The 27,980-nt window shown below is 39.4% G+C and overlaps 2 protein-coding genes across 3 annotated transcripts; one reads left to right on the top strand and one right to left on the bottom strand.

Moving 5' to 3' along the window:
• Positions 1 to 1,145: 1,145 nt before the first annotated feature.
• On the bottom strand, positions 1,146 to 15,825 carry LOC140242211 (importin subunit alpha-5-like). 2 transcript variants are annotated; one of them, XM_072321953.1, is made up of 14 exons: positions 15,735 to 15,825; positions 13,346 to 13,574; positions 12,788 to 12,916; positions 12,159 to 12,247; positions 10,168 to 10,263; positions 9,545 to 9,717; positions 8,933 to 9,015; positions 8,048 to 8,242; positions 7,084 to 7,152; positions 6,664 to 6,720; positions 5,380 to 5,556; positions 4,499 to 4,681; positions 3,593 to 3,742; positions 1,146 to 2,730 (listed from the first exon to the last, which is right to left on the bottom strand). In XM_072321953.1, the coding sequence occupies exons 2-14, from the start codon at positions 13,403 to 13,405 to the stop codon at positions 2,629 to 2,631; spliced, it is 1,563 nt and encodes a 520-aa protein (XP_072178054.1). In that variant the 5' UTR covers positions 13,406 to 13,574; positions 15,735 to 15,825; the 3' UTR covers positions 1,146 to 2,628. The 2 variants fall into 2 exon arrangements, with proteins under 2 accessions (XP_072178054.1, XP_072178055.1); XM_072321954.1 differs by lacking the exon at positions 15,735 to 15,825 and adding an exon at positions 15,659 to 15,681.
• Positions 15,826 to 16,117: 292 nt separating this feature from the next.
• LOC140242257 (protein DGCR6-like) lies at positions 16,118 to 21,950 on the top strand. The gene is made up of 5 exons (XM_072322002.1): positions 16,118 to 16,348; positions 16,730 to 16,886; positions 18,187 to 18,347; positions 18,889 to 18,995; positions 19,508 to 21,950. Exons 2-5 carry the CDS (start codon positions 16,744 to 16,746, stop codon positions 19,724 to 19,726), a joined length of 630 nt encoding a protein of 209 aa, XP_072178103.1. The 5' UTR covers positions 16,118 to 16,348; positions 16,730 to 16,743; the 3' UTR covers positions 19,727 to 21,950.
• Positions 21,951 to 27,980: the final 6,030 nt, after the last annotated feature.

The following is a 27,980-nucleotide window of genomic DNA, read 5'->3' on the forward strand; positions in this document are numbered from 1 at the left end:
TTTAATCCTTTCGGGCGCAACGATCATACATTGTATATAAGAAAACAGCCTAAATGATTCATGAAATTATCTCATTCCCGCTTGACACCAACAGCGTAAAAATACCTCGCAAGTTACAGTAAACAACGCATTTTATACAATGTGATTTTAATATAATATAGGCCTATACTTCTCAAGAACATAACAAGCACTATGTTTATGCGAAGAGATTTTTGGAAGAAAAAGAAAGAATTAACCTATTTCAACCCCGACTTTTTCGCCTATTTCACAAATAATTTGCCTTCATTCTCTCGATAATAATGATCCATAATTGTGTAATAACAACGCAAAGGATGTTCTCAACTTTCATTGTTGGGTATATTATGACGTCGTGCTTATGTTTTTCTTTGTTTTTGATGCGTACGGTTATAACGAGGTACCGCTTATAACGAGGTAATATCGCCGGTCCCACGGACCTCGTTATAACGGGGTTTCACTGTATACAGCTTCAACTTCGAAATGTTGAATTATGAGGGATTAAGATCAATAGAATATAGACACTTGAAAAGAAATTGGACTTGGGCGATGTATTCGACTTATGTATTAAAGGTTGAGTGTACATACATGTACAATGTGGTGAGATTATACATGTATACCCGATACTGTACGATGATGTGGGTGATTTCGTGGGTTTCATTCCTGTCATAATCACTGTGTTATATAACAAGGCTCTCCTTGTAAATGTAGACTTGTATGATATGCATTTTGTTGACAAAAAATATACTGTACAAGTGTACAATAAATAAACTGCAAAATGCCATAAGTTTCTTAGTTTACATGTTCAGTGGACACCCATCATAACGAAGTCCTCGGGACCGGCAGGTTTGTTTGTTTTTATCCCCGTTATTAAATAAGCAATAAAAAACATAGGGTATAACGTTGCGGCCTCGGATTTTACGTGTACATGTACTTTGTTATTACCGAAATTTTGTATAACCATGTTCGTTGTAATGGGAGTGGCACTGTATGTCTAACTTCGATGTAATCTACCATTCTGTTTAATTTCACTCAGCTAAAGTCGCTTTGAGAATGTGGCATTGCAGAGGAAACGATGGTTAAGTAAGCAATACGCAATGATAACAGAGTAAACACAATGTACTACAGTATTTGTGGTTTAGGAATTGTTTAATATTGCTTGCTAAACAGAGGGTCTCGTACCAACTGAGGAGCAAAATTTGTGTTTATACACTGGAATGTACAAATGTACATAGAGTTCACGACCGTCTGGACAGATTACACTGATACGTAATATTTCTTTGTACAAATAAGTCATGATTTGGGTATTTACAAATGTGTACAGATACCTGTAAGGGAGAAAATAACACAAGGTGCAGCCTGAAGGGTTGTTCAGTCCATTATGAATCAAGGAACCCCCTCAAACACAAGCGCAATGTACCGATTGTACAGTGCATGTATTTCAAACTGGAATGTAAGAGAACAGAATCTTTCACGCTCCTCAAGATTGCAACAAGAACATTCTTAACATATCAGAGTTTCAACATGCAAAAGCAGCGTGGCATTTGGACATTAGTAAGCCAACACTAGCAATGGGAAGAATTAATACAAGAAAGTTTACTGTAGACGGTACCTGCTTTCAAAATTGCCGTGGCCATTGAATTTTCACTGGTTTATCAAGGATTGCAAAAAGCAGTACGGTATGTGGAAGATGATTGGGGCCATTTGCCGTACTATAAACTAATGCATTCAATAATTACCGTCACACACACAAGAAAAACACCGATGTGCTAGCGGGTCTTATTTTTCTGTGTAAAAAGCTATAACCTGGCTATAAGATATCCACAATGTCTGTTGTATGTTAACTGCAGTACTCTCACTTTTCTACACAATGCTGTTCAACTACCTTCATTGTTACTTTTTTATTTTTCAACTTTAAGACCTATGTAAGTCATCACTAAAATGCCTCCTTCATATATCACATATGAGAGAGGAAAATTTCCAGTCCTTGAAAAATCCTGACGAAATATTCTATTGCCTAAAACTACACACCATTACCACTGGATAATGACTCCACTTTACAACAGTTTACTACTTTTTACAAAGCCCAAAGACATTCTTACTTCATGAATATTGATGCTCATCCAAAGAAGCCTATATCAGAGCTCCTTATTTGGTGCTCTGTAATTGGCACATTCAAAACCAATGATAACTTTATGCTAAAACAAATACAAAAGCTGAAAAAGCTACACCTATATGAACTTTACTGGGCAGGCACATCCTGAGCCTATGGTGTACATGTACATCCTTTCACATTGTGCAACACTACAGTAATACATTGTATAAAAACAAAATTCAAACAAAGTAGGAAAGACTCATCCATTGTCGTTTGAATGTTTGACACGCGGATGCAATAAATGCAGTAAGAAAAACACAATCATTTGATTGAGGTACCAAAAATTTTCTTTGCTGTCATTGTTCAAAGGCACTTTATAAAATTCAGTGAATAGGATTTTCATTCAATGATTCCACATGAAACAAAAATGTCCTTTTCTTCTGTTCGAAGGAGCGATGTAACGGCGCATGTATTTCCACATTGACTATGCAGATACAGCATTCAGCAGTCGGGCGGGTTTAGAAGGCAAAGCCTCCTTGTGGAGCTGTACATTCCTGTGCAGAGAACTCAAAGTTCCCGCTCTCACTGGTCGTCGGGGCAACTGTGATGTCCTCTTCCTCCTGTCATAAAATCAACCCAACAAAGAACATTGTACATTGCTTCAAAGAAGTTTTACAAGTTACATGTTTGGATGGTGACAACTACTACCCACTGAAAGCTGTAGGAATATCAATCATCAACAATAATGTAGTTGCCTGTGTTCATTCGAGTCATCTGTATTAGCATAATCGCACGTAACGCTGCATGTGGTTTGATCAATGCTTGCAATTTGTGATGTGATTCATACTTGGTACATAAATGGTTTGATTCTCATTATAGGCATATGATCTGCCAATCGTATTCAAAGATCAGAGAGTGCATCATGTGCAGAAATACATCAAACATAAAACGGGCACCAAATTAAGCATAAATGTTGAGTGACAGGACTGCTTGGGATAGTTATCAATAGGCAATATCAGAATTTCATCATATAAAGTGGCCCAGATTGCAAATTACAGTCATTATCGAACAAATCTCTCCCATGAATCTACAGCAGAAAAGTTCATGGCAAACTATTCTAACAGTAGCATTCATGATTATCAACAACATGGCCAGAAATGCTGAATTCTCTTTTTTCCAAGGCCAAGTTAGATGCAACTTTCATTTTGGAACAACTTATACATATTCATTTGCATTTGCACATGATACCCGCATAACTACAGTGGAAACTCAGTAAAAACGAGACCCTTGGGAACCAAGCCAATTTGTTCTTTATATTAGGTACACGTGTATTTTGTTATATCAGCAGTCAATAAACAATACAAAACAACTTCATTGAGACCGGAGAAATTAGTTTGCTATATCAGGTATTTTGTCAATCAGATCTCTTTATAATCAAGTTTCCACTGTACATGTATGTCATGTAACAGATTCTAGACCTACCTGTGATGAGTAGTACTTCTCAATCAGCTCCAGTGCCATCTCGTACACTCTCTCATTCTCGTGCTGCTGCAGCGACTCGATCTTGTCCAGACCACCTGCCTCCTCCACCATCATGCAGACAGTCTCAAGCTGCTCAAGCTTATCAGCTGCCTGTTTGAGGAGAGATGAATGGTTGCATTGATGACACGCATACTGATTTTTTTTTTTCAAAAACTTTTGTCAAGAGCCAGTGAGAATACTACTGTATAATGCAATTTCTGATTCATTTAATTTACTATGATGGGACTAGAAGAAGACATGGTTGCATTTAAGTGGAATCCCAAGATCTTTATTCATCTCTTACCTCAGGTGTCTTTGTGTTTATGTAGTTATGTCCTGTACTCTCCTTTATTTTCTTTTTCTTTTCTTTTTTTGAGGGGGGGAGGGGGACGTACTCTGGTTGGCGATGCCCTTTTTAAAAGTTATACAATGCACATGCCACTCCCTTTATAACGAATTACATGGTCTCAACAAAAGTCCAGTAACATCAAAGTAAAAATTCAGGCCGCAACATTAACCACTCTATGTTTTTTGTTCTTTATTTGTTTGGTTATTAAATGTAATTTCGATATAACCAAAGCAAACTGCAAGTCCAGAGGACTACGTTATAACAGGAGTCCACTGTAGTAATAACTAAAATAACAACACCCCCCCCCCAAAAAAAAGAAGTAAATAAATGAAAAAAAACAAACAAACACTGCCACTGCACTTTGAGCATAAACAGACATCTTTATATCCCTGTCCAAGCCCCCCCCCAAAAAAAAAAAAACAAAAACAAAAAAACAAAAACAAACCAAAATGGAAGAGTGCAGAAAGTGTTATTAAGAGAATATGCACATAGTGCATAGAGGGTGTCATGCGACTTACTGCTAGGATGTTGGTGATGGCATCAAGGATGACGATGATGATCTTGGCCTCCTTGACGTTGAGCAGGTCACAGAGGGGCTTGATGCAGCCCGCCTGAACCATGCGGACAATCTGCTCCACTGATCCTCCCGAAGTCAGGTTGGTCACTGCCCAGCAAGCCTCCTTCTGGCTCCTGTAGTCACCCTGAGAAGTCAGAATTACATACGTACCAGAATTCTAGATGAGTGAAACGGGTGTCTATACACACTACCAAAGTGGCATTTCAGCGTGGATGGCACACGTAATGCACTTGTACTTGCAAGAATTTCAAGTGACAAGACAAGAGGGTGAAATAAACTGTCATAAATCACATTGTGTCTGCCCATGTTCATGCAATTAGCCAATATGTCCTCTTCAAAAATTCAATGTCCTTACATAATAAGGTTATTTGTGAAAAACAAATAATTTTGTGGATGTGTTCCATGTGTCATATTTACTAATCCTAAAGTCCTTCATGTACAGCACTGAAAGTCTTTCTCTGCTTTACTTGTGAACATCACTATGAAATGCCCCCATCACAAAAATTTGTGTCAAGTCCTTGAATACTGTATAAGCCATATATTTTGTAGCCTCGCGGTTTTGATTTTCACGAGTTGCACAATTCAGGCGCTCTTTAAAAACTTCAAAAGCACACAAAAATATTTGTGATCCCAACTTGAATGTGACAATGAAGCACATTTACATATTTTCCATCAATATATTGTTGTACTCCATGCTTGTGAATTCTACCACTCAGAAAATTGTTGGGAGGTCCCGATATGCACAAAATTAGACTCGCTAATTATATGGTATATAAATTCTGTGATACAATCCTGCCATATTGACAATGGCTTTCAACTGACCTTGGTTAGAACTGTGACCAGTGGGACAAGGAGTTCCGCTGTAACAACACACTGGATCTGCTGTACGTTGCCTGCTGTAATGTTGCTGATGGTCCAACAAGCCTCCTTCTGGATGTTCGGCTTGGGGTGCTTCAGGAGGTTGACGAACAGTGGCAAGACTTGGGCATCGATGACATGCTGCAAATGAAACAGAATCAACCATTACACTGCATCTCCAACAGAGCTAGTGAAAGCCACGACATGCACTATACGTAAAAACACGTCTCGAAACACATCTTGGCAATTTGATTCAATTTCCTGGTCAGATTTTTTTTTTTGTTCTTTGTTGTTATTGTTGTTGGTTTATACATCACAGACTTGTGATGACAAAGGATCAGCTACATGTACATATATACAGTGCACTCCCGGTACAACGAACTGACAAAATTTTGTTATAACGAAGTAAAACTTCTGGTCCCAAAATTAACACCACTAAAGTCTACGGTACAAAATTCGCTTATAACGAACACGGTTATAGCGAAATTTTCGTTATAACGAAGTCTTTTCCGAGCGCCACTGACAAAGAGAAACAAAAGAAATGTGCTTCGTTTTAACGAAATGCGAATTGCTTTTGAAAAAACGTAGCGGAACAAGCATTTATAGCGTCTCTGCACGGGCGAACGCTTCACATCACTGTGTGTTCGCTCCTTGCGTCATGCACAGTTTCCGAGGGGAACTTGTGTTTAATATTGTATTACAATAATCCCATCCCATTTCACATAGCTTTCCAGTGTATGATGAGTATTCAGCAAACAGTATGCGTGGTTTCCTTGTTTTCGTTATATATTGTATTTGTTCGGTTATAACGAAATTTCGTTATAACGAAAGAAAACTGCCAGTCCCGAGCATTTCGTTATAACGGGAGTGCACTGTATGTATGCTGCCACTGTCCAGTGGACACATGCCTTGTGTTGACGATCGAGGTCAGCAAGTGGGTAAGGTACCTGACATCAAAGCAATCAAATATTTGACTTCCTTAATTTCACACTTTAGATCCTAGAGATCTGAACTACAAATTTGTAAGAATTTTCTTCAGAAGCAATCACTGACCAAAAGGAACTTGTGAATTGGTGTGAGCAGCGCATGTTGTTTTATTGTTTCTTATACAGGCCAAGCATAAGAAGGGGTGCAACTGTAACAAAGAAAACGGCAAAAGAAATCACCCCCCCCCCCCCCCCCATTAGTCCGGGGACAAACTGCCTGTGTCAGCTTGTACACACTAGAAATTGAGACTAAGATTCTTACCTGTGTTTGCTCGTCAGTACCAGTAACAATGTTTCCAACAGTTCTCAGAGCTGGTGTCTGCAATGGGAGGAAGAAAACTGGGTTGTTGATATGTTCTTTACCCATATGTGAATACCTTCATGGATCTCCAGAATTTTATGGTAACAAATGCAATGAGCAGCCTCTTTTCCATGCAAATGCAAGTATTTTGCTGTCATTAAAATCATATCATCCAGAACTTTGCCTAATATTGACTGGCAAAGTGAGGCCATAGTTACATTGGTCAGCAAGTGTTTGTAAGAATTGTTTTTGATTTATCTCATTCATTAAAGAAACAGGTCTTCTCTGACAGTTGATCAAAATTGCAAATTAGTTTTAAATCATGAAGGTTAGCATAGGAATAAGACCAAAATTTCTCAAAACACATAAGAGTTTACTTACAATTACTGAGATTTCATTGCTTCGTAGGAGTTCGACGACCCTGCTGACAACACCAGCCTTGATGACTAGCTGTCATGGGAAAAGCAAGGAAATTCAGAATCAAAACCCATTCATCAATACAATTCAATGTCAGAATCTTTCATGCAGAAACAAAGAGGGCAACTCCAAATCAGTGCAGGACAGTGCTTTTTGTATTTCCTTTTTATACCTATTGAGTAACACCAGTAGTTATTTGGAGGACATCATTCACATTGGTTAAAGGTCATGTTTACAACGGAGATTTAAAAAAACTTTGTCAAGATATGACATTTAATGCATATATGTGTAGGTCTGTTGTTTCACAAAACATCTTATCATATAACATTTTCGCGATAAAGCCTAAAATGTATGGAGATACGATCTGTATTTTTCTCAATAAACGATAACTGTAGACAGTTTAGTCTGGAAACCTTTTTATTATAACTATTTTTCACATTTTGTATATTTAACAATATTTAACATCAATTTTACCAATTAACATTTTTATATAGTCATTGTTTCTATCCCTAACTCACATTCTAGAACTTTTTTAAAGCACTAATGCTGGGTTCTTGTTTCATCTGCAAATGGTAAATTATGCTTTTAATGGTAAACACAGCCATTACAAGCATGTGTACAATCATGTTTGTGAATATTAAAGTGCTACATACCGACTTTATCAAACAAATTAATTAATCATTTATGCACAAGAGATTACCACTCAAAAATATGCGGCAGGATCACATCACAATTTGTGAACCACTATAATGACAGATTAAGAATTGGGTTTGCGGTTCACCATGTGTTGTTATGGTCCTGACAAGGACCATTTGGATGGAGAGAACCGCAAAACCCAATTCATGTTACAGTACACCACAATGAAAACTGCTTCCTTCAAAGGTCATCCAGTGACAGATTGCGCATTTGTACATCTAGATGCACTCACCTCAATTCTGTCATTGCTCCCATCGGTGAGGTAGGAGAGAGCCCAGCACGCGTCGGCCACAATCTCCTTGTCACAGTGATGGATGAGAGACTGGAGCACCGGCAGGACTCGGTCCACCACCTCATCAGACGGAGGCGGGCTCTTGTTGCGACACAGGTTGGACAGCGTCCACGTCACATTGCGCAAGAAGGGAACCTGCCACAAGCAGAGCAAGGGGTACAATGACACAGTAGGGGTTTTGTCAAGTATCATGTGAAACTGTGCTGTTTGAGAGATGAAGGCACACATGGACCATCTTGAGATATATAGACCCACGTATTGATTAATTTGCATTGTCCTACCATGATAAATGTCCCAGACAATTAAAACTGGTCCTTGGGCTTGCTTGACATACCGTTACATCAATTATCATTACCAAATGCATGCAAACTGGGTTGCAAGCATTGAAATGTATTAATCAGGAATACAATATAGTGGATAAAATTTTTGTTTCAACTGTGTCCCTTTACAGTTAAAAGCGCCATAAGATTCAAACCATTAACCATCAAGTAAAAATCTATGCCAAATCTAAAGCTCACATGAGGCATAATTTGTTTGGCAGTTTTACTCAGCAAGAATCCCAGTATTATACACAACCATTTTGCAAAGTTGTAATACACCAAAAGATTACAACAGTTGACCAATAATATTTACCTTTGGTAGCTTAATTGCTGCATAAAACTGCAGATTGGAATGAAAAGCAAAGTACCATGGTAGTGTTCTACTACTTTCAACAACAACATTTGTGCCAGCTGATAACTGTGACACAGAAATCTTTTGGGACTTCATAAGAATACAAAGAATCTATATCACATGACTTCAGCAGACAGGAAGAAGAATACTTACAGGAGTTGTGGGGTTAATGAGCTGCAAGAGTGGTTCAATGATGCCATTGCGAGTCACTACATCTCTCATCTCGGGGCCATCACCTGAGAATGAAACAAAATTGAGACAATACAAAAATATTGTAGGGCTTTACATCAAAGCATATTTTCAGTATTTCAAAAGACAAAACAATTACAACACCTTCAATGGACCATCACAATGCTTTTAAAGAGCTCAGACAAGATGAGCCTCAATAGGTAATGTATACTCAAATTTACACATTATATGTTACTGCAGCAGAAATTGTCTGTAACTCTTGTATGGTAGCAGGAAGAACCCGAATCAAGCTGTTTGATGGGACTAACTTTAAGATGAACTAATGATCTTCTTTTTTTTTTTTTTTAACTCTTGGCTGTTTTAATGGGCTTACTGTCGAAAGGAACCGGTATATGTCAATCCACCTGTACAATTTCAGGTGACAGTTACCAACCTATTCTACTTGAAGGCAAAATGTTCGAAATCACCTAAATTAAACTAAGTTAACCTGGCGCAAGACAGCTTTTGACTTGCATGTATATCCCAGACTTTGTTTATCATGCAAGGCATAAGAAAAGCCACGTGGGTCAAACGCACCTGCAATGTTTCCAAGAGCCCAGACAGCCTGTTCGCTGACGTTGGACTGGGGCGACGAAAGCAGCTTGATGAAGGCGGGAATGGCTCCTTCGCTGACAACTGCCTTGGTCTGCTCCGGGGTTCCTGAAGCAATGTTTGTCAGGGCCCATGCAGCTTCAAACTGAATGGAAGGGCTGCAATGCCACACACACAGGTCAATAGGTCAAAGGTGGACTGAGTACAGCCAGATCAACACATGAGAACATATCATAATATGACACAGATTTTAAATGGACAATTCAGCAATGTTTGATAATATGAAGGACACTTGGGCTAAAAGTAAGAATGTCTAATGTCAAACACTGTGTTCCAATCATAAAAACATTTTACGAAATTGTATCTTTCTTTTTTTCACTGAAAGTACAAATACCTTTATGACAACAGACTGACTACATTTTGTATAAATATCAATTTCATTGTGGACATTAGCAAAATTGAGCACTATCAAACGAACATGAATGAACCCTTTACCCGAAAACTGGTATGTAACTCACTTTACACTGTCATCTTAACATTATAACACATGAATTTGCAATCCTCTGTGCATGCAGAGAATGTATAAATTACAAAGTATGTTCACTTACTTATCATGGTGACCGAGGAACACAACAAATTTGGGGACCAGCCCAGCTCTGATGATGTTGTTGATGGGTGGCTGCCTTTCTCTTGACAACATCCTCCTGTGAGATGGAACAGTGTTCAAAACCCATGAGCAAGTTTAGTTCTGATACCCAATGGCTTACAGAAAAGATGGCAAATAACAGATGTGCAGAACATTTCAAGTGTTTTATCCATGATGCTTCCTCTTTTCTTCTTCTTCTTCCAGCCGAGTACAGACCGCTGTTGGTGTATTATATCATATTTGTGCTTGTCAAGTGCCCACCAAATGAAAAGTGCTAGCAAAAAAACTCACTACAAATTTGTATGTGCTGCTAAAAAAAAAATAATAATAATAATAATAAAACAAACAGGAGAGGCCTTATGAATTGACAAAGCCTCATGATTCATTTACTCCATTTTCCAATCAAATAAATCCCCATCAACTTTTATTTACTACATAAAGTATTTTCAGTGCTGTTTCAATCACAAAGTTCCATTTTCATTTACATAACAATAGGTTTAAAGGTATTAGCCCACATTTGTAAACCTGCAGCAATTGGTCTCATAGTCAGCATGGAGTTTGGGTATGATTGCAGTAACACCTGTGCAAAATTTCGTTCCAATTAGTCCATTACTTTCATAAAAATAAATGAAAATGCACCGTAATCCATATGCATGCGTATAACGCTCGCTAGCTCCGGTCCACGTACGTGTTACATGTACAATGTACGTAGCTGTAGCCCGCGCTCGTAATTCGATTTTGGGTCGGGTTGACCCGGTTTGAAAATTGATTTTAAAACGATGATTTTCTCTCTTTTATCGAATGGTATACACAAAGAGCGACAGGTGAGGTATGTTACTGTTATAACTTGTACTTGAAGTCATATTGGACCTGTTTTATGCAGTTTTGATTTTCGTGGGTTTGCAAATGTGGGCTAGTACAGTGCACTCCCGTTATAACGAAATGCTCGGGACCGGCAGTTTTCTTTCGTTATAACGAAATTTCGTTATAACCGAACCAATACATTATATAACGAAAATAAAGAGCCACGTATATATCACATTATGTTTGGTGAATACTCATCATACGCTGGAAAGCTATGTGAAATATGGTGGGATAACTGTATCACAATAATAAACGCAAGTTCCCCTAAGAAACTGTGCGTGACACAAGGAGCAAACACACAGTGGTGTGAAGCGTTCACCCATGCAGAGACGCTATAAATGCTTGTTCCGCTACGTATTTTCGAAAGCAATTCGCATTTCGTTATAACGGAACACATTTCGTTTGTTTTTCTTTGTCAGTGGCGCTCGGAAAAGACTTCGTTATAACGGAAATTTCGCTATAACCGTGTTCGTTATAAGCGAATTTTGTACCATAGACTTTAATGGTGATAATTTTGGGACCAGAAGATTTACTTCGTTATAACGAAATTTCGTTATAACCGTGTTCGTTGTAACGGGAGTGCACTGTACCTTTAAAGGGATCGTATAGTTTTGGTTGAGACCTAATTTCAGGTTTCTAACATTTTTGGTGAGATAATGAGAAACCTCTTGTGAAATATGAAAGAGCATGTAATTCCACGAGAAATTCAACATTTATTTGCTGAAAATTGGTTTTGAATTGGCTGAGATGTCCAAAACAGAGCTATTCTAGTAAAGTGTGGGACCCACACTTTATTACGATCTCTGTTTTACTTTGTTTTTGGATGTTTCAGTTATTCCAAACCCGATTTTCATTGAATAGACTTTGAATTCCTCCTAAAATGGTATGCACTGTACTATTTCGTAAGTGTTTTCTTGGTATCTTGCATAAAGTTAAAAGCCGAATTCTCATCTCCACCAATACTGTACCATCCCTTTAATGTATACTGATACTCTGCTGATTCATGACACGTAAGTAAAGATGAAATGCACAGATTACAATGTCTGTGAGCCAAGTGCATCTCCTGAGGTGAATTTATTGAAGGCTTACCGTGCTGTTTGAACTGCATTGAATCGAGTTGCTGCATCCCTGCTTTCTACTGCCTTGCAGATTTCTGGGATGGTCATTTGCACAGTTGGCTGCATTGAGAAAGGAAATTTAAATTTCCAGTGCGTACTCTCATATTGAGCATAGAAATATTTCTGAAGGCAAAAAGGGGATAGTCCTTCATATTCGGACAAAGCTTTCAGAAACTTGGAGAGAATTTCATTTTGACTTCACTGATTTATTGAATGTGACTCCTGAAACAAGATTGATTGTTACTATAAGGAGTCCTTCTTAGCAGATTTGAAACCAGAAATCATGGACTGTTTTGAGTAAACTGCTGTAATCTGAGTTAAGTAGCAAACCATTAGATCTATCAATATTGATGTTTACGTCCCGACATCAACACTTCTGTCCACATGCCATTTCCTTGGAATGCATCACATGACATCAATTTTCCATACAACAGCAAAAGAAAGTGAAGGAATTGTACAACAATGATATGTGTTAATTTCATCAGATGTGAATGGCTAGAGTGTTTAAATATTCCAAGGAGAACTGACAGGCTTTCTGATTAATTTCTTTTTTTCTCCAGTCTTCAGTGTACCCAGTATTCAAAATGCATTCACACAAACCTGTTTCTTTTCTTGCAGTGGACTAACTGGCTCCTCCTCTGAGGTAACATTTCTTCTCTTCAGCATCTGCTCATCTCTCTTTGCTTTTCTGAGTTCAACAGAGACTTCATTACGCCTGCGACGGAGCTCCTACAAAAGAAGTCAATGAGACATAATCATAGCTTTCTAGTCCAATTACGTCTACACAAGATGTGTGGTCAAAACAAAAGGGAAAGTTTTCATGTCAGATGAATTCTGTCAGCTGTTCAATAATTTATGTAAGAGTGTGAACTTTCCAACTAAAATGCAGAAAAATCAACATTGAATATCCGCCACGCGTATTAGGTGTCCTCAGCTAGAGAACAGTAATTTCCTCTAAGAGATCATTACAGGATAGCAACAACAAAAATCAACATCTAAAATATCATGAAGGATTAACCAACTATAGATTAATTTACATTTTCAATTTGATTGAGTTCATTTTGTCATAGGTCATAAATACAACTGTACAGATAAATCCCAAGTTGTAAGTTTGGTGTTCAAAAGAGCCGACATTGAGACTGACATACGCATACTTACAGAAACATCTTTTGACTTGTTCTTGAAGGCCTTAAGTCTGTTGTTCTCGATACCAGGCATGATGACTTGGCAGTTGTATTCACTAAGTTTGTGTCTTCAAAACAAAGGCACAAGCAGGTACCGTGTGATGACTGTAGTGTTCTTCCTAGCTAAGGGAATCCTCTGTGCACACTACTTGGAAGTGGTTATGCGTTGCGGGCTACTTTATAGATTCTCACTGGTTATTGAGCTGCATGAAAGGGAAAGTGGAAAATGGATCAATTTAAAGACAGACATGTAGATCACCTAGCTATTAGACTCTACTTATGTCGATACCTAGTTTTGACCCATCTCACCTTCGAGGAAAGGCCAATTATTATTAGAACTACAGTTGTAATTGACGATATGAATCACATTTGTATAAAAAGCATATACCAAGTCCCATGAGCGTGTTTCTACTGAGCGATGAAAATTTGAGGTGATGCGAGGCGATACGCGGTGATGTGTGGTGACACCTCGAATTTTCCTCAGTAGAAACAGTTCGGGTAGTGGCCGATGCGCGGTGATGTGAGGTGCTCCGTTGTCCACCTTTTGAGGTGGTTGATGCGCGGTGATGTGGGGGACGATTTTCAGTAGAAACACACCGGGTAGCGAAATTTGCGGTGTACCGGAAGTCTCAAATTATTGGGAGCTTTCGCCCAGCGCTTTTCAAATCGGTTCATCGCACATTCTGACACTTGTGTACACATGCAGCGACTGTAGTTTCGCATGTATCATGCCTTGTACCATGTGAACTGTGTGCATTGATTGTCTACTGTTACTGCCTATTATTACTTAGTATACTATATACTCTGATTTTTACACTGCGTTCATTTTCCCATAATATCGTATCGTCTTGAAGTTGTAGATTCCCCAATTCGTTTTCGTTGGAATACTAACATAGTATATCGGAGCCCCAGGAGAGCATTAACTGGACCCTAGACCTGCAACGATTCCTAATAACCAAGCGGCAGGAAATGTTGGTGAGTACAGTGGCATTTTGAATATAAAGACTGAACGAAATTCAGTGGCCTAGCTACCACAAAATGGGAGTGCAGAGGCAGCGCGACCCGATCTGTGACCTAAAAATATGTGACTTCCGGATTCACCACATTTAGCAAGTCAATCAGCAGAAACAGCTCGAGTGGTCGTAAAATACGAGGTGATGCGGGGGACAAAAATCACGGTGATGTGAGGTGATCATGCGAGATGCTCTCAGTAGAAACATGCTCTAAGACTATGTTAGAGACTAAGGAATTGTGACCTTCCAAAACCTTTTTTTGTGCCAGGTTACCTGAACAGTAAAGATTTGTCGCATCAGACTGTAAACCTCAGTTTCAGATTGTGCAGGCAGTGTTTCCTGCAATTCAATTGCTCACAATTAAAGAGCAAGTTGTATGTACTTTAGTGACAACATGAAAGTTGACATCGACGCTTCCCGATGAACAATTCGTTTCATATTTGAGTGAATTTGAATAGAAATAGACAAGCTTTTAACCAATGAACATAAATTTGTAGACCCATCTAGATTGTGATCATGGTTCAGTGAGTTTAGACAGGGATTCAATCTCATCTTTTAGTTTTTCTACTTGTATGGATTAAACTTTCACTGTCGGCAGCGCCCGGCTGGGCCCCTGCCTCCCTCCACTGCCTTATAAGTTATAGTTTAATAAACGCTCAACATTAAGCACATTCATCAGGTTTCTGACAGCACAAGTAATTCCCCCCCCCCCAAAAAAAAAGAGCCGCTGCGCCGCAGGCGAGGCTGCACTTACGCTTTAAATATGCTAACCAAGTGATACCAACCAAGTTTTAGCCAATTTTAACGTAGACATCACAGATTGAGCGCCTCAATGCCAATCAATGGCAATCGCAGCAGCATAGCCGCATCAATCTTACAATAATCTTTAAAAACAAGTGATAAAACAGGTCCCTGATAGGCCCCATCTGACACTTCTCGTATGAACAGAAACACAAGTAGATCTAGAATCTACAAATTGAGTAATTTAACACACACACACTCTCTGTAGTTAGTGTTAACACTCTCTGTTATAATAGCCTTTAATAAACTACTGTTTGCCACGGCATATGGATGGTGGATGATCTAACTTGTTACTATGTTAGACACTCTCGAGTCTCGGAATAGGACCCGGATGCCATAGGCTCTACAAAAATTATTATAAATATAAGTTTGTTTTAAACTTGTACTTAGCATTTCGAATTAAAGGCGAACAACAATCAGTCAATTTATCTCATGCACAAGCAACCTCTCTTATAAATAAACTCGTCACACACAAGCACTGCAAGAATGAGCAGAATGAGACAAAATCTGGCAGCTATTAAAACGAATGAGAAGCGACAGAGCTCCTACCTGTACCTGCACTAGCTGAAGTCACATGCAATAGTGAGACAATGATTCAAAGGACTCCGCGATGTTTAAAGGTCCGACTGTATAGAGCTTCTCATTGGCTGATAGGCAAAAACAATATTCATGATAATCTTTTATTGAATAATTTTCAAATTTATTTAGGTTAATATTCAAGTTTTGACAAAGTTTTCTTGTTAATTATATAAATAATATATTTTGAATATTAATCCATATTTTTTAATACAAATGTGTTGTAAACTTGATGGTTTTTATAGCTGAAATAAAAACATCTTCGGAATTTAAATACCCTTGGAGATATCGATAGCAGTAGCGTTATCGATCACACACTGTACCATATATACACGGCGCTACGCTACATGTGTGCACATATGATACACACGCGAACACACGGACGTGCCGTAAACACGGAGCAGTTCGCATTGTGATTGCTGCTGGTCACCGAACTTCGGTGGTGGTAGTGCACAGCTCGTCTCCCGAGCTCAAGCTCTCCACCTCCCGCCGCCCGGCCCGCGCCGCAGGAGCGCCCGCCGTTTGTCACTGCTTGCTCTCGTGTCCTGTTAGTGTTTAGCATAAACTCTGCACGGCTCTGAGAGTGGGTATGTATGGGGACTCTTTTGAATTTTGTTGATGTAGCTATGTTTTTACATTTTTAACGGTGTGATTTGGCAACTCTTGCTGGGGTAACGACGACGGCATTAAATGGCGGCAATGGGAAGTCTAACGTTATAATATTAATAACAAAATTGGATCCTATAATATAACATGATTAGATCTAAATTAGCAGTGAACTTGATCTCGCTTTCACTCTTAACGTACACATTTTATTTGTGTTGTCTATTCCTGCTTGTACTAACAGTAATTTAAACTCTAGACTTGCACTGTTCAAAGTCTAAGTAAAGACAAATGATGTTCAGTTTTTGTTGTATCTCTGCCGCTTGCACTTGCATCACATTGCATTATACAAATTGCATTTCAAGACACTGTTGCAAGAATGGAGTACAGTGCGGCTGTTGAAGCTGAAGAACAGTATGACTTTGCGGTGGACTACCCGGATGAGACTAGCAAGCAGCAGAGACAAGAACAACACTATGTCATGCTGAGTGAGATTCAAGACATGGCCAAGAACATTCCACTGTAAGCATGTCCAACTTGAGGTCTGTTAACTCAATAAGTTAATGCTGGCCCGTACTCTTTCCCCAGTTTTGATGAAGGGTACTTGTAGAACAAATGGCAAGAAAAGAGATTTAGATACAATGCCTCATGTAACCGCAGCAGCGACCCCATACGGACAAATACGTACCTACTGTGTTACAGCGCTCCGCGACGGGGTTATGCCTCATGATGTGGAAATCTATTGAGTGTTGATCCCATTTACCTCACAGTCTCTGTGCACATTTAACTTTTATTTTATTTTTCTAGGTTCACTTCTAAAAGTGTGATTGATTATGACCCAGTTACATACGTTAGATATCAATAATGACTCCTGTTTTGATATTATTTACGTGTATATTTGATTGATGGATTAATGACATTTGGTTTTCTCTTCGTACACAATGGTGAGTGTATAGACTTTGTTATTTCCGGAACGGAAGATTACAGAATAATTGTACAAATGTATCTTGCAAATAGCAGTTGTAATGTTGCACTACACTGTAATTATCAGTGCTGTACAACATATCATTTTTATTCTTTTTTTTTTTAGCAGTATACATAGATACCTGCAAACTGTATCTAATAGGAAAAATCCCTTTTTTTTTATAGAAAGAAAAGAAATCAACCAAACTTCAATCATGCTGGTGTTCCTATTTCTGCATGTAGGTCCTACCTCCTAATAGTAATAGGCCTACAGTGGACTCTCGTTATAACAAAGTCCTCGGGACGGGCAGTTTTCTTTCATTATAGCGAAATTTCGTTATAACCGAACAAATGAACAATAAAAATACATAGATCCGATAATGTTGCGGCCTGAATATTTATTTCATTGTAACCGGAATTTTGTTATAACTGCGTTCATTATAACAGGAAGGCACTGTAGTGATGTATGGCAGATGGATAAAATCTGGTCTTGTATTGGTATCAATAATTTTAGTCCATGTGGACAAGTGAAAATTATGTAGACTTTCTGTCATTGCTGCTACTCACACACACACACACACACACACATACACACACAAGCAAATACCAACAAGCATACCAGTACATACATATGGGATTTGATGTAGGGTGAGACCCCAATTAACATTAATTGGAAGCAACAATTACACATGGAAAAAAAAATGAATTACCCGTATCATGTTTGATATATATAATAATGGCAGTTCAGGTTCAGTTGTATCACAGAACATTCTTTGTATTGATGTATCAGTTGAAAATGGAATTACTGCTATGCAGTCATTAATCTTATGTTATTTTTGCCAACGTCACCACATTGCAGGAACTTCCAGCAGCGCCTCCAGTACACCACCCTGTCCAGCCTGGCCCAGTCCCTGCTGGATGGCACAGTGTTCCAAATCGTGCAGCACCTGTCTGAGATCCAACAGATGACCGAGCGAAAGCTAATGGAGCAGCGGTCAAAACTGCACAATAGCCACAGATGTGAGTTTCTAAAAGAATGTGGGGGGCGGGGGGTGGGGATGTACTTTGGTACCTCATTTATACCATACTTCAAGGATGACAAAAGTTTTTTTTCCCCTTTGATTGTAATTACTGTTCATTTTGTGAGTATAAATGTAGTCACATTCTGACCACATTATAAAGAGGTTAGGATGTAACAAACCCCCTTATAACGATGATTTTGCAGGCCCCAACTTCCTATATTTCTTTATGCTTGTATCCTAATCGTAGTAAAAAACCGGATATTGGTAATGAAATTGACATGGTTTTAAAGTCCATCTTATCTTGAGGTTTGCCTATACTCCATATTTTGATAGGAAGAGGTAGAAAGTAAAACAATTATGATAGAGTAGTACTTTCTATAAATATACTGGCTGTATAAAATAGCAGTAAAGTAGGAAGGGCATGGTCTGTGTTTTCGAGAAAGTAAGCATTCATTCAATGGTAACTAAAGGAAAAATTGACAACTGTTTTTTTTTTCTCAATATTGGTCTTGTTATTCTATTTTTAATTGTTGCCACAGCCCAGAGGCAACAGATGATGAAGAGGCATGAACAGGCCCTGCAGGACTCAAGGAGTCGACCTCACAACTTGCCATTGATAAAGAACAACAATGAGCTGGAGAAACAGGTGATTATTAAGAGTATGTACTTGCAGTGGCTCAACAAAACAAGGTAGTTATTCAGATATGTTTTTGTTTCTCCACATCATAGTGTGCTGAATTTGACGTGATGTGAAAGGAGTGTGAGCATTCAGATGTATTGGATGCTGGTTTTGATAATGTGATGCATGCAGAGTGATTTCTTCTCTGTTTTTTGTTTTTTTTTTATTGGAGATCACCTCATAATCCACCTTGTGGCAGACTGTATGTAAACATTTCTTGCAACATGCAAGCAAGCTATGACCTGTTAAGAGTTACAATGTACAATCATAAAATGGTTTTGCAGTGAAAATTTGTTATGAGGAAAGTTTTTATGAGTACCTGCATATCATCAACTTTGGACAGAAGTGATTCTGCCCAGCTCTAAGCAGCCTCATGCCTTATGTGTGTGCTTCACACTGACACCAGCCATAGTTGCCTACCAGTTGCTGGTTACCATGGTTACCTTGATGTCTTCTCACACCCCTATCTTGACATTCAGGCACTGGAACAGAGGGTCCGGGAGGAGCAGCAGAGGATGGACGAGCGGATCCTCATCGAGCTTGACATGTGCGTCGCCGAGCAGCAGAACACGCTCGAGAAGGCCGGCGTGCCCGGATTCCAACGCAGCAAGGACCCCACTGAGGTCCGGTTACAGATGTACCTCCTGGAGTTCATTACCAAGCTGCACCGTAAGGAGACCGAGGGTTCCGGCAGCTGATGACTGGTAGAGGTGAACCGTACAACTCCATTAGATGCCGGTGCATGATGGTGCTGATCAGCATTTATGCAAGATTTGCACCTCCACAAAGCAACCCTTAAGCTGCCAGCATACCAATGTGACTGTAACAAAGCAATATAAGGCTATGAAAAATGGACAGTATAGTCTTTTTTCACTTTCAGGAAAGCAATGTGACAAGCAACTCAAATGCAAGTAGGTTCGCATCTAAGCTAGCTAAGCAAGCTGAGCCTCCTGAATGCAAGGGAGTGTACAATAGTAGAAGTAGTTGAAGATGCTATCAGCAAGCTGAGCCTCTTGAATGCAAGGGAGTGTACACTTATAGACAAAGTAGCTGAAGATGCTATCAGCAAGCTGAGCCTCCTGAATGCAAGGGAGTGTACAATAGTAGAAGTAGCTGAAGAGGCTATCAGCAAGCTGAGCTCCTTGAATGCAAGGGAGTATCCAGTCATAGAAGTAGCTGAAGATGTTATCAGCAAGCTGAGCCTCTTGAATGCAAAGGGAGCATACAGTGATAGAAGTAGCTGAAGATGCTATCAGCAAGCTGAGCCTCTTGAATTCATCAAAGTGAACAATAATAGAAGTTGCTGAAGGTGTTATCTGCAAGCTGAGGCTCTTGAATGCAAGGGAGCATACAATAATAGAAGTAGCTGAAGATGCTATCAGCAAGCTGAGCCTCTTGAATGCAACAGTGTACAATAATAGAAGTAGCTGAAGATGCTATCAGCAAGCTGAGCCTCTTGAATGCAACAGAGTGTACAATAATACGAGCATAGAAGTAGCTGAAGATGCTATCAGCAAGCAGATCATCCTCTTGAATGCAACACAGTGTACAATAATAGAAGTAGCTGAAGATGCTATCAGTAAGCTGAGGCTCTTGAATGCAAGGGGGTGTACAGTGATAGAAGTAGCTGAAGATGCCATCAGCAAGCTGAGCCTCTTGAATGCAACAGAGTGTACAATAATACGAGCGTAGAAGTAGCTGAAGATGCCATCAGCAAGCAGATCACCCTCTTGAATGCAGCACAGTGTACAATAATAGAAGTAGCTGAAGATGCTACCAGCAAGCTGAGCCTCTTGAATACAGAGAAAATTGCTTCAAGAGAGATAGAAATGTTATTTGCCAGCTCAGCTTCTTTGATGAATATTCAAAGTCTAAATTGATCTGAATCAAACATTTGTTACCAGCTAGGTTCATGAGTTTGTTGTGAAACTCTTTGACAGCAGGGTAAACGTTCATTTTGTCACAATCAGTTGCAAATTACCTGTTCTTGATGAGACATTCGCCTACTGGATCTGCAGGTTTCTTCAGATCGAACACCGTGAGAGAGTTGTCTTTCCACTAGCCGACAGACCCAGTAGGCAAAAGTCTCATCAGGAACAGGTTATTTGCAACTGATTGTGACAAAATGAATGTTTACATAGCTGATATTCCAATAAGATGAATCTTTTCAGCATCTTTGACAGATGTTTCAGTGCGTGTGTGTTACGCTCCCCATTTGTTTTGAGACAGAGAGAAGAGAGAGATTTTGACAAGTAATAGAAAACTGCAAAGAAGTTCAATAGCATGCAGTCACGAAAGGGGTCTTAATCACAAAAAGTGTCTTCTTCAATAATGTCACAAAGGTGTGCTTGACAAGTAGCCTACACAGATAACACACATTGACCACTGCATAAATGGTGCACAGCATTTCTTTAACCCATTGAGGATGGGCTGATTTTGCTACAACATGCATTTCCCATAGACTCCTGCCCGAGTATACTCGGGACTCGTCCTCATCAGGTTAAGGATGTAAGGTCACTAGACATTCAGATTTATGGCATGAAAACAATTGTACATTGAGTGGAACACAATGGTATGTTGAAGTGTGATCATGCATGATGTGATTGTGTACATGTGAGAGTGTTTCAAGGTCTCTACTATTAACCTGTTGAAGACTAGTCCCGGGTGTACTAGGGCAGGTGTCTATGGAAAACATGTGTTATAGCAAAATCAGCTCATGTCATCAAAGGGTTAAGGAAAGAAGACTTGGCAGGTATGAGTTCAATTAATGTTCATGGACTGTCAGTTCAAGCTAAAGATGAGAGACTCTTGGCCTTTAGCCAAAACCCAGAAAAACAAATGAGCAAAATTTGAAACAACTGCTCTTGAAAGGTTGTAAAGCCTTTTGGAATTATTATGAAGAAATAAATTCTCAACTGTGTTTTACGGAGATGAGTAGGTCCTACATATGTACATTATTGAAGAGTTATACTTTAGTAGTGGCAGTTATGAATTTATGTGTATTTGTGTGTGTGTGTGTGTTTTTGTGTGTGTTTGTAAATATGTGTGCATGCTTGTATCATCTCTTTTTTTTTTCTTTTTTTTGAGGGGGTGTTTTTGTGTGTTGGCTGGGGGGGGGGGGGGAGGTGATCCTAATCAGCCCTTGTGTTGTGGGAAACAAATCATGAAATATATCACTCAAATTGGCTTGGTGAGACATTTAATGGATGTAACATTCATACATGAATATGAATGGCACATGTGGCTGGTACGAGGTTGTCATAGGAAGACAACACCCCTTTGATATGAAATGTACAATGTCATACTGACGACACAAGCAGGTTGTGCAAAGAGAAACTGTAGTGGCTGCAGCCAATCTTTGACTTCATTTCATATCATTTCGTATCATTTTCACAGTATCTTTGGAGAAACACATCATACTGCACCTGCAACATGGTTACGTGTAGTTTGACAATCTCTTTAAAGGACAAGTCCACCTTCATAGACGTATGGATTGAGTGAATGCAGCAATATTACTAGAACACATCAGTGAGGGTTTGAGGAAAATTGGACAACCCGTTCAAAAGTTATGAATGTTTGAAGTTTCTGCTCAGTCACTGCTGGATGAGAAGACTACTACAGCTTGTGATGTCATATGTGTACAACGATAGAAGAAAATTCAACATATTTTCACTTTTCTCGCATAATAAAAGAATGCTTGACTTGCCTCTTTCAGAAGGCAGGGGGAATGATATTACTATTAACTAATACTAGGGCGGTGAGTTGGCTCTGTCGGTAGCGCGTCTGCCTCACGATCACGCGGCCCGGGTTCGAACCCGAGTTTGGACTGAGCAATGTTGTGTGTAAACATACCGTCCCCTCTAGCAAGAGGCAAAACACTCTGTCCCTCGGATAGGACATAAAATGGAGGTCCCGTGTATGAGAGAGCAACAACTCATGCGCGTAAAAGATCCCGCTTCATTCATTCATCGCAAAGAGCAGGGTGTTTAACCCGGTGAAGTGGTCCCACCTCACATCCAACTGGACCCCATGGAAGACCTGAATATGGGCTATCCAGCCATCTTGTCAGATGGAAAATGAACAAACAAAACAAACAAACAATACGTCAGAAACAAGTCAAAGAAATGTGCATTTTTCAAAAAATAAAAAATTGTGAAATTCTCTTTATGTTTTCCTTGTATCATTGTACGCATGTGACATCATACACTTAAGTAGTCTTCTCATTCAGCAGTGACTGCGCAGACACTTTAAAAATTCATAACTTGTGAATGGATTATCTGATTTTCCCCAAACTTTCACTAATGTGTTCTAACAATATTGCTGCATTCACTCATTCCACACGTATATGAAGATGAACTTGTCCTTTAATAAATCATTAGAGATTACACGGACGAACTGCAGTGCAGTCGTAGTGAGCATAATTACTACATCCACACTGGCATTGAAATCTTAGTTCAGAACATTTTATACTGAAACCTTCGCATTTCAATCTCTGACAAAAAGGAAAGAAGCTAATCAATATCAATTATGGTGATCAGAAGAAAACTTAGTCTTGTAGTTCATCAGTACGTGTTTGAAAGGAAGTAAGGGGGACTTGCCATGGGAAATAGAACTGGAAAACTTGGGGGACAAGAGTTGTTTATGTCTCAACATAAAAGTTTTCGCAATCATACTGTCTCGGCAATGCCCTTTTTGGAGACATCGTGCATGTTGCCCCGTTCACAACCGGGGTTTTGCCAAAGATACACACTCTATGATGAGCAGGGGTATTTGTCTTCCTTTCTGTTGTTGCTGTTGTTGTTGCTGCTGCTGTTGTATTGTTGTTTTTGTTTTTTTCGGATGAGATGTTAACCAAATTGTCTAAAACATGATATCGACATATCCCTCCCCATGCAGGAAACAGACTGCTATATAGTTACTCTATAATATCGGCGGCTGGTTGCTGTTAAAAACAAAACAAAACAAAAAACACCAAATAACTGTCACGTGTCAAAACAGCTGTATGCTACCACTCTCATACCCATTACTGTTTGTCGCATGGAAGCTGGTTCATGTGTTACATCGACAAAATTGTTTCCACACAAGGGCACCATCAATCATGAGTAAACTTGGCAAAAGTGGCGGGGGAAAAAAAAGAGGGGGTGGGGGACAAGCAGTCATCATCCTCACAAAGAGAACCTCGGAACTCTTAGTTCTGAAGTTCTCTTTTTCTGAGACGTCCATCATCCACCAAAACCTAATGTTAGCATGAACATAAAGAACAGTATATGCACTATCTCGCTAGATCATCAAAACATAAACAACAACAACAACAACAACAACAAAATCTGCGCATGTGAAGTTTGCTCAGTTGTATCACATTATGATGAACATAGAAAACACATTCAATCGTCGTAACAATTTCACTAAGAAAATTGAACTCACCATGACAATACATTGTACAACGACGTTTTTTTAGTGCAAACACTCCCAAAGATCGTTTTGTTCTCCTTTCAGATTATTATCATCCAGGCGGGTATACGAATAGGGATGATAATCTGGAATTTATACGATGATGTGATCGGTGTATTCCCCTTCGTCACTAGAATTAAAGATGCAGAGCACATAAAGTAAATTTGTAGGCCTATATTGTTTCGGGTCTTTAGATGTAGACCTATCAGACGATAATACGGTGAACGGATTGGCAATTATACGAGACTCAGACAAAATACCAGGGGATGCCGATGCTTAATTACGCTTCAACACGGCTGATGACACCACATTTTCAAAAAGGAAGGGGGGAGGGGGCGGCAGTTATTGGTGCCACTTCCAGGTTTCATCAGCTAACAAGCAAGAAAAAAAAGTTACACCCTTCGTATTCTTATGCATGCCCATTGTGAAAAAAAAAAAAATGGGGGGGGGGGGGGGGCGAGATCCCCCCCCCCCCCCCCCCCCCCCCTTATGCCGGCCCTGTTAATGACGTACTTATACTATAGCACTGTGCTGGTTTGGGGAGGAATAACCCCATTCCCCTATGGATGAACATTCCTTCTTTTTTTTTTTTTCGCAACGTCGTATGAACCCAACCCTTTAAGGAATATATCATGTCTGTCATGTATCTTTATGTCCATACAACCTGGATCCATGCCCTCCCTTCTTTTTCCCCGCCCTGCCCTGGCACCCACTCCCTGCACAAAATCTCATACTTTGCAGCGACGCTACACATGTTCATACGTCCTTCGCTACCGATAATGTTAGAGTGAATTTTGAAGTTCAAGTTTTCTAACTAGGAAGAATTGTGCCAAGAAACATAATCTAATCACCACCACCCAGTGGAACACGTCATTATCTTGAAATCCCATGCGTTAATCGTGCCAACATGTACTATCTCGTCAGATCATCAAAACATGAAATAGCTGCCATGCACGTGTTATTCTCCACTCAGGGGATTTTCCCTGATTTTGTTTGTTTGCTTTTCATATCATCAAGAAAACGTAGACTGAATGAGCAGGGTGAGGGTCGCAGTATATAATAGCTATACTTTTCAAAGACTTCATTATGCATTATTGATCTTTTACTGACCCTCGTGATTGCGTGAAAAGAATGCAAGAGAAATAGAGGATGTCAGAAGTTTGAAACATTGCGATTGCAATTACAGCAAGGGCGCCCTCAATCGACACGATTTGAATAGTTGAAAAAACTTCCATGATTATTCACACAACGCTGCATCTTTTTGACAGTGACAAGTAGAAAACGCAACAACAGCAAAAACTTTTGTGCAATGCTCGAGAGATTTAATGTCTTCCGTGTTCGGCATCAGAACAGATCAGTTTGTTTTACTTTTATTCTAAGAAATTGCAATTTGGGTGTAATGATATAAGGGTGAGGACTTCCAGCTCAAATGCAGTTTAGAAGTTCTTGGAGTTCCCTTATAATCTAATTCCTCTCGTATGTTCACAGTGAATTCAACTGATCTGACGCGATGATTAATATTTTTTACTGATGTGATTCTTCACATTAAAAAAAAAATCAGGAATCTTATCTGATGGAATTTTTGTATCACTTCGCAGAAACTTTGCCTTTGTCGTGTTTGTGATGTTATCAATATAGCAAAGTCAGCTGAAACAAGCTTTGTATTCAATATCCCACTATCAATGTGGACCTTCACATCAGGTGTACCAGCTCACGTAAGACTGGTTTCATATAACTATATAGGCTACCATTTATTACCTGTTCGTCAGTTGTTCTTGTTACTGAATCTCGGAATATATTTTACAGGAAAAGAAAAGGAAAATGATTACAAATCCGAAAATCGTAGGGGCTATAGTATTTTTATTATAATAAGTTCCAGATTTACAGGGATTCGCGATATGTTTTGTTTGACAGGCTTGGTACGATTAAAAAAAAAAATGATTAGAATAATCATTTAGGCACAAAATGGTTGATTATTTGCCGGTAAAAGTATTAGACCCCCGTATTTTGTGAAGAAGCGAGTCGTCCAAGATTCTGTCAGTAAGCATCCGTGAGCAGGGCGGTAAATTGCACTTCTATCCGAGAAGACGCCGTGAGAAAATCAAAAACTTCCTGTTGGCACCTATATAGCAGAAAGGATCCAACCCAGGATGTATTATGTGTAACATCAAGACGAGTTGAGAACTCGACACGTTCATTTCCACGTAGACCTACATGCGCGTCACCCCATGACCACGTTTTTGAAGACTCGGAACGAGTCGGAAGTGAAAACAAATTACAGCAGACTTTTCGTTCTTGGCCGCGTTTCATAAACATCCGATGTGCGATCATTTGCCACTTGCCATAATTCATTACACTTTGTAGGTTATCCAGGCATCGACTTGATTGCTCATGGCTCTATAGCGCTGTTACCGAGCTGTTGCTGTGGTTACCGCAATTGTCAGAGGTTGCTCCTGTTGCGAAGCGTTTTTTGAAACAGTGCCCTGGACGACGTTTCTGTAAAGCACGGTTTAGGCCTATCTCATACGTGTATTACAATACAATATTGCAAGCGGATCATGAGAGCTGCTACAGTCAAAACTATTTATGGTATGATAACATTTCCATTGTTCTGGAGCTCCTTGCAACGACAATAAATATCAATTTAACATTGTGCTCCAGACAGGAAACCCAGGGCCTCTACGTTCAGAACTTCGTCAGCAGTAGTGTATCAGTCGGGGTATCAGTGAATACTGACCGATTCGTCTCTCTATCTTGTGATCTGGCAGGTTCGGGGTGCCTGGGAATCCAGCAAAGTATACTAGTAACGGTATACAGACAGTTACTATACCCTATGCCCTTGACCTTGAAGCGCTTTGCCTGCGACTCTCCTTCGTTCTGCATTCCAATTGCACAGTCTTGGAAAAACTCCAGGAAACACGCACACACACACACACACATACACACACACACACACACAAACAACAACAAAGCAAACACTGCAAAATCTCTGTTATGACATCACTCTCGCAAGAATTAAATAATGTAATCTGCCATTTTGATAAGATACCATGCAAGTTTAAAAGATTCCAGATTACCTTAAGTGCCTTAGCACCTTATCTCAACAATAACGTATTCTTGTTCAGACGACTAAAATGCAATTAATGTTTTTCCTGATTTGACGATTAACCAGAGCAGCCAGAATTTGGCTTATAATGAGCTTTCACATACGTTATCACGCCACGGCCAGTTATGAAGTTCACAGTGTTTTCATAATACATTACAGCTTGTTTTGTTTTGTTTTGTTTTGTTTTTCGGTGTGTGTGTGTGTGTGTGTGTGTGTGTGTGTGTGTGTGTGTGCTGTCTTGCTTTTGATGTTTTGTTTTGTTTTATTTGCGAGATCATGCTTTGTTTCCATACCTATAATTTGCATTTCATGATTACTTGATTGTATATACTGAAATAAAGTGTGACGGAGACATAACAGAAGCAACGTGTAATACCGCGAGCATGGACTCCCCA

Source organism: Diadema setosum, chromosome 19 (genome assembly GCF_964275005.1).
Source record: "Diadema setosum chromosome 19, eeDiaSeto1, whole genome shotgun sequence".
NCBI classification, from domain to species: Eukaryota; Metazoa; Echinodermata; class Echinoidea; order Diadematoida; family Diadematidae; genus Diadema; species Diadema setosum.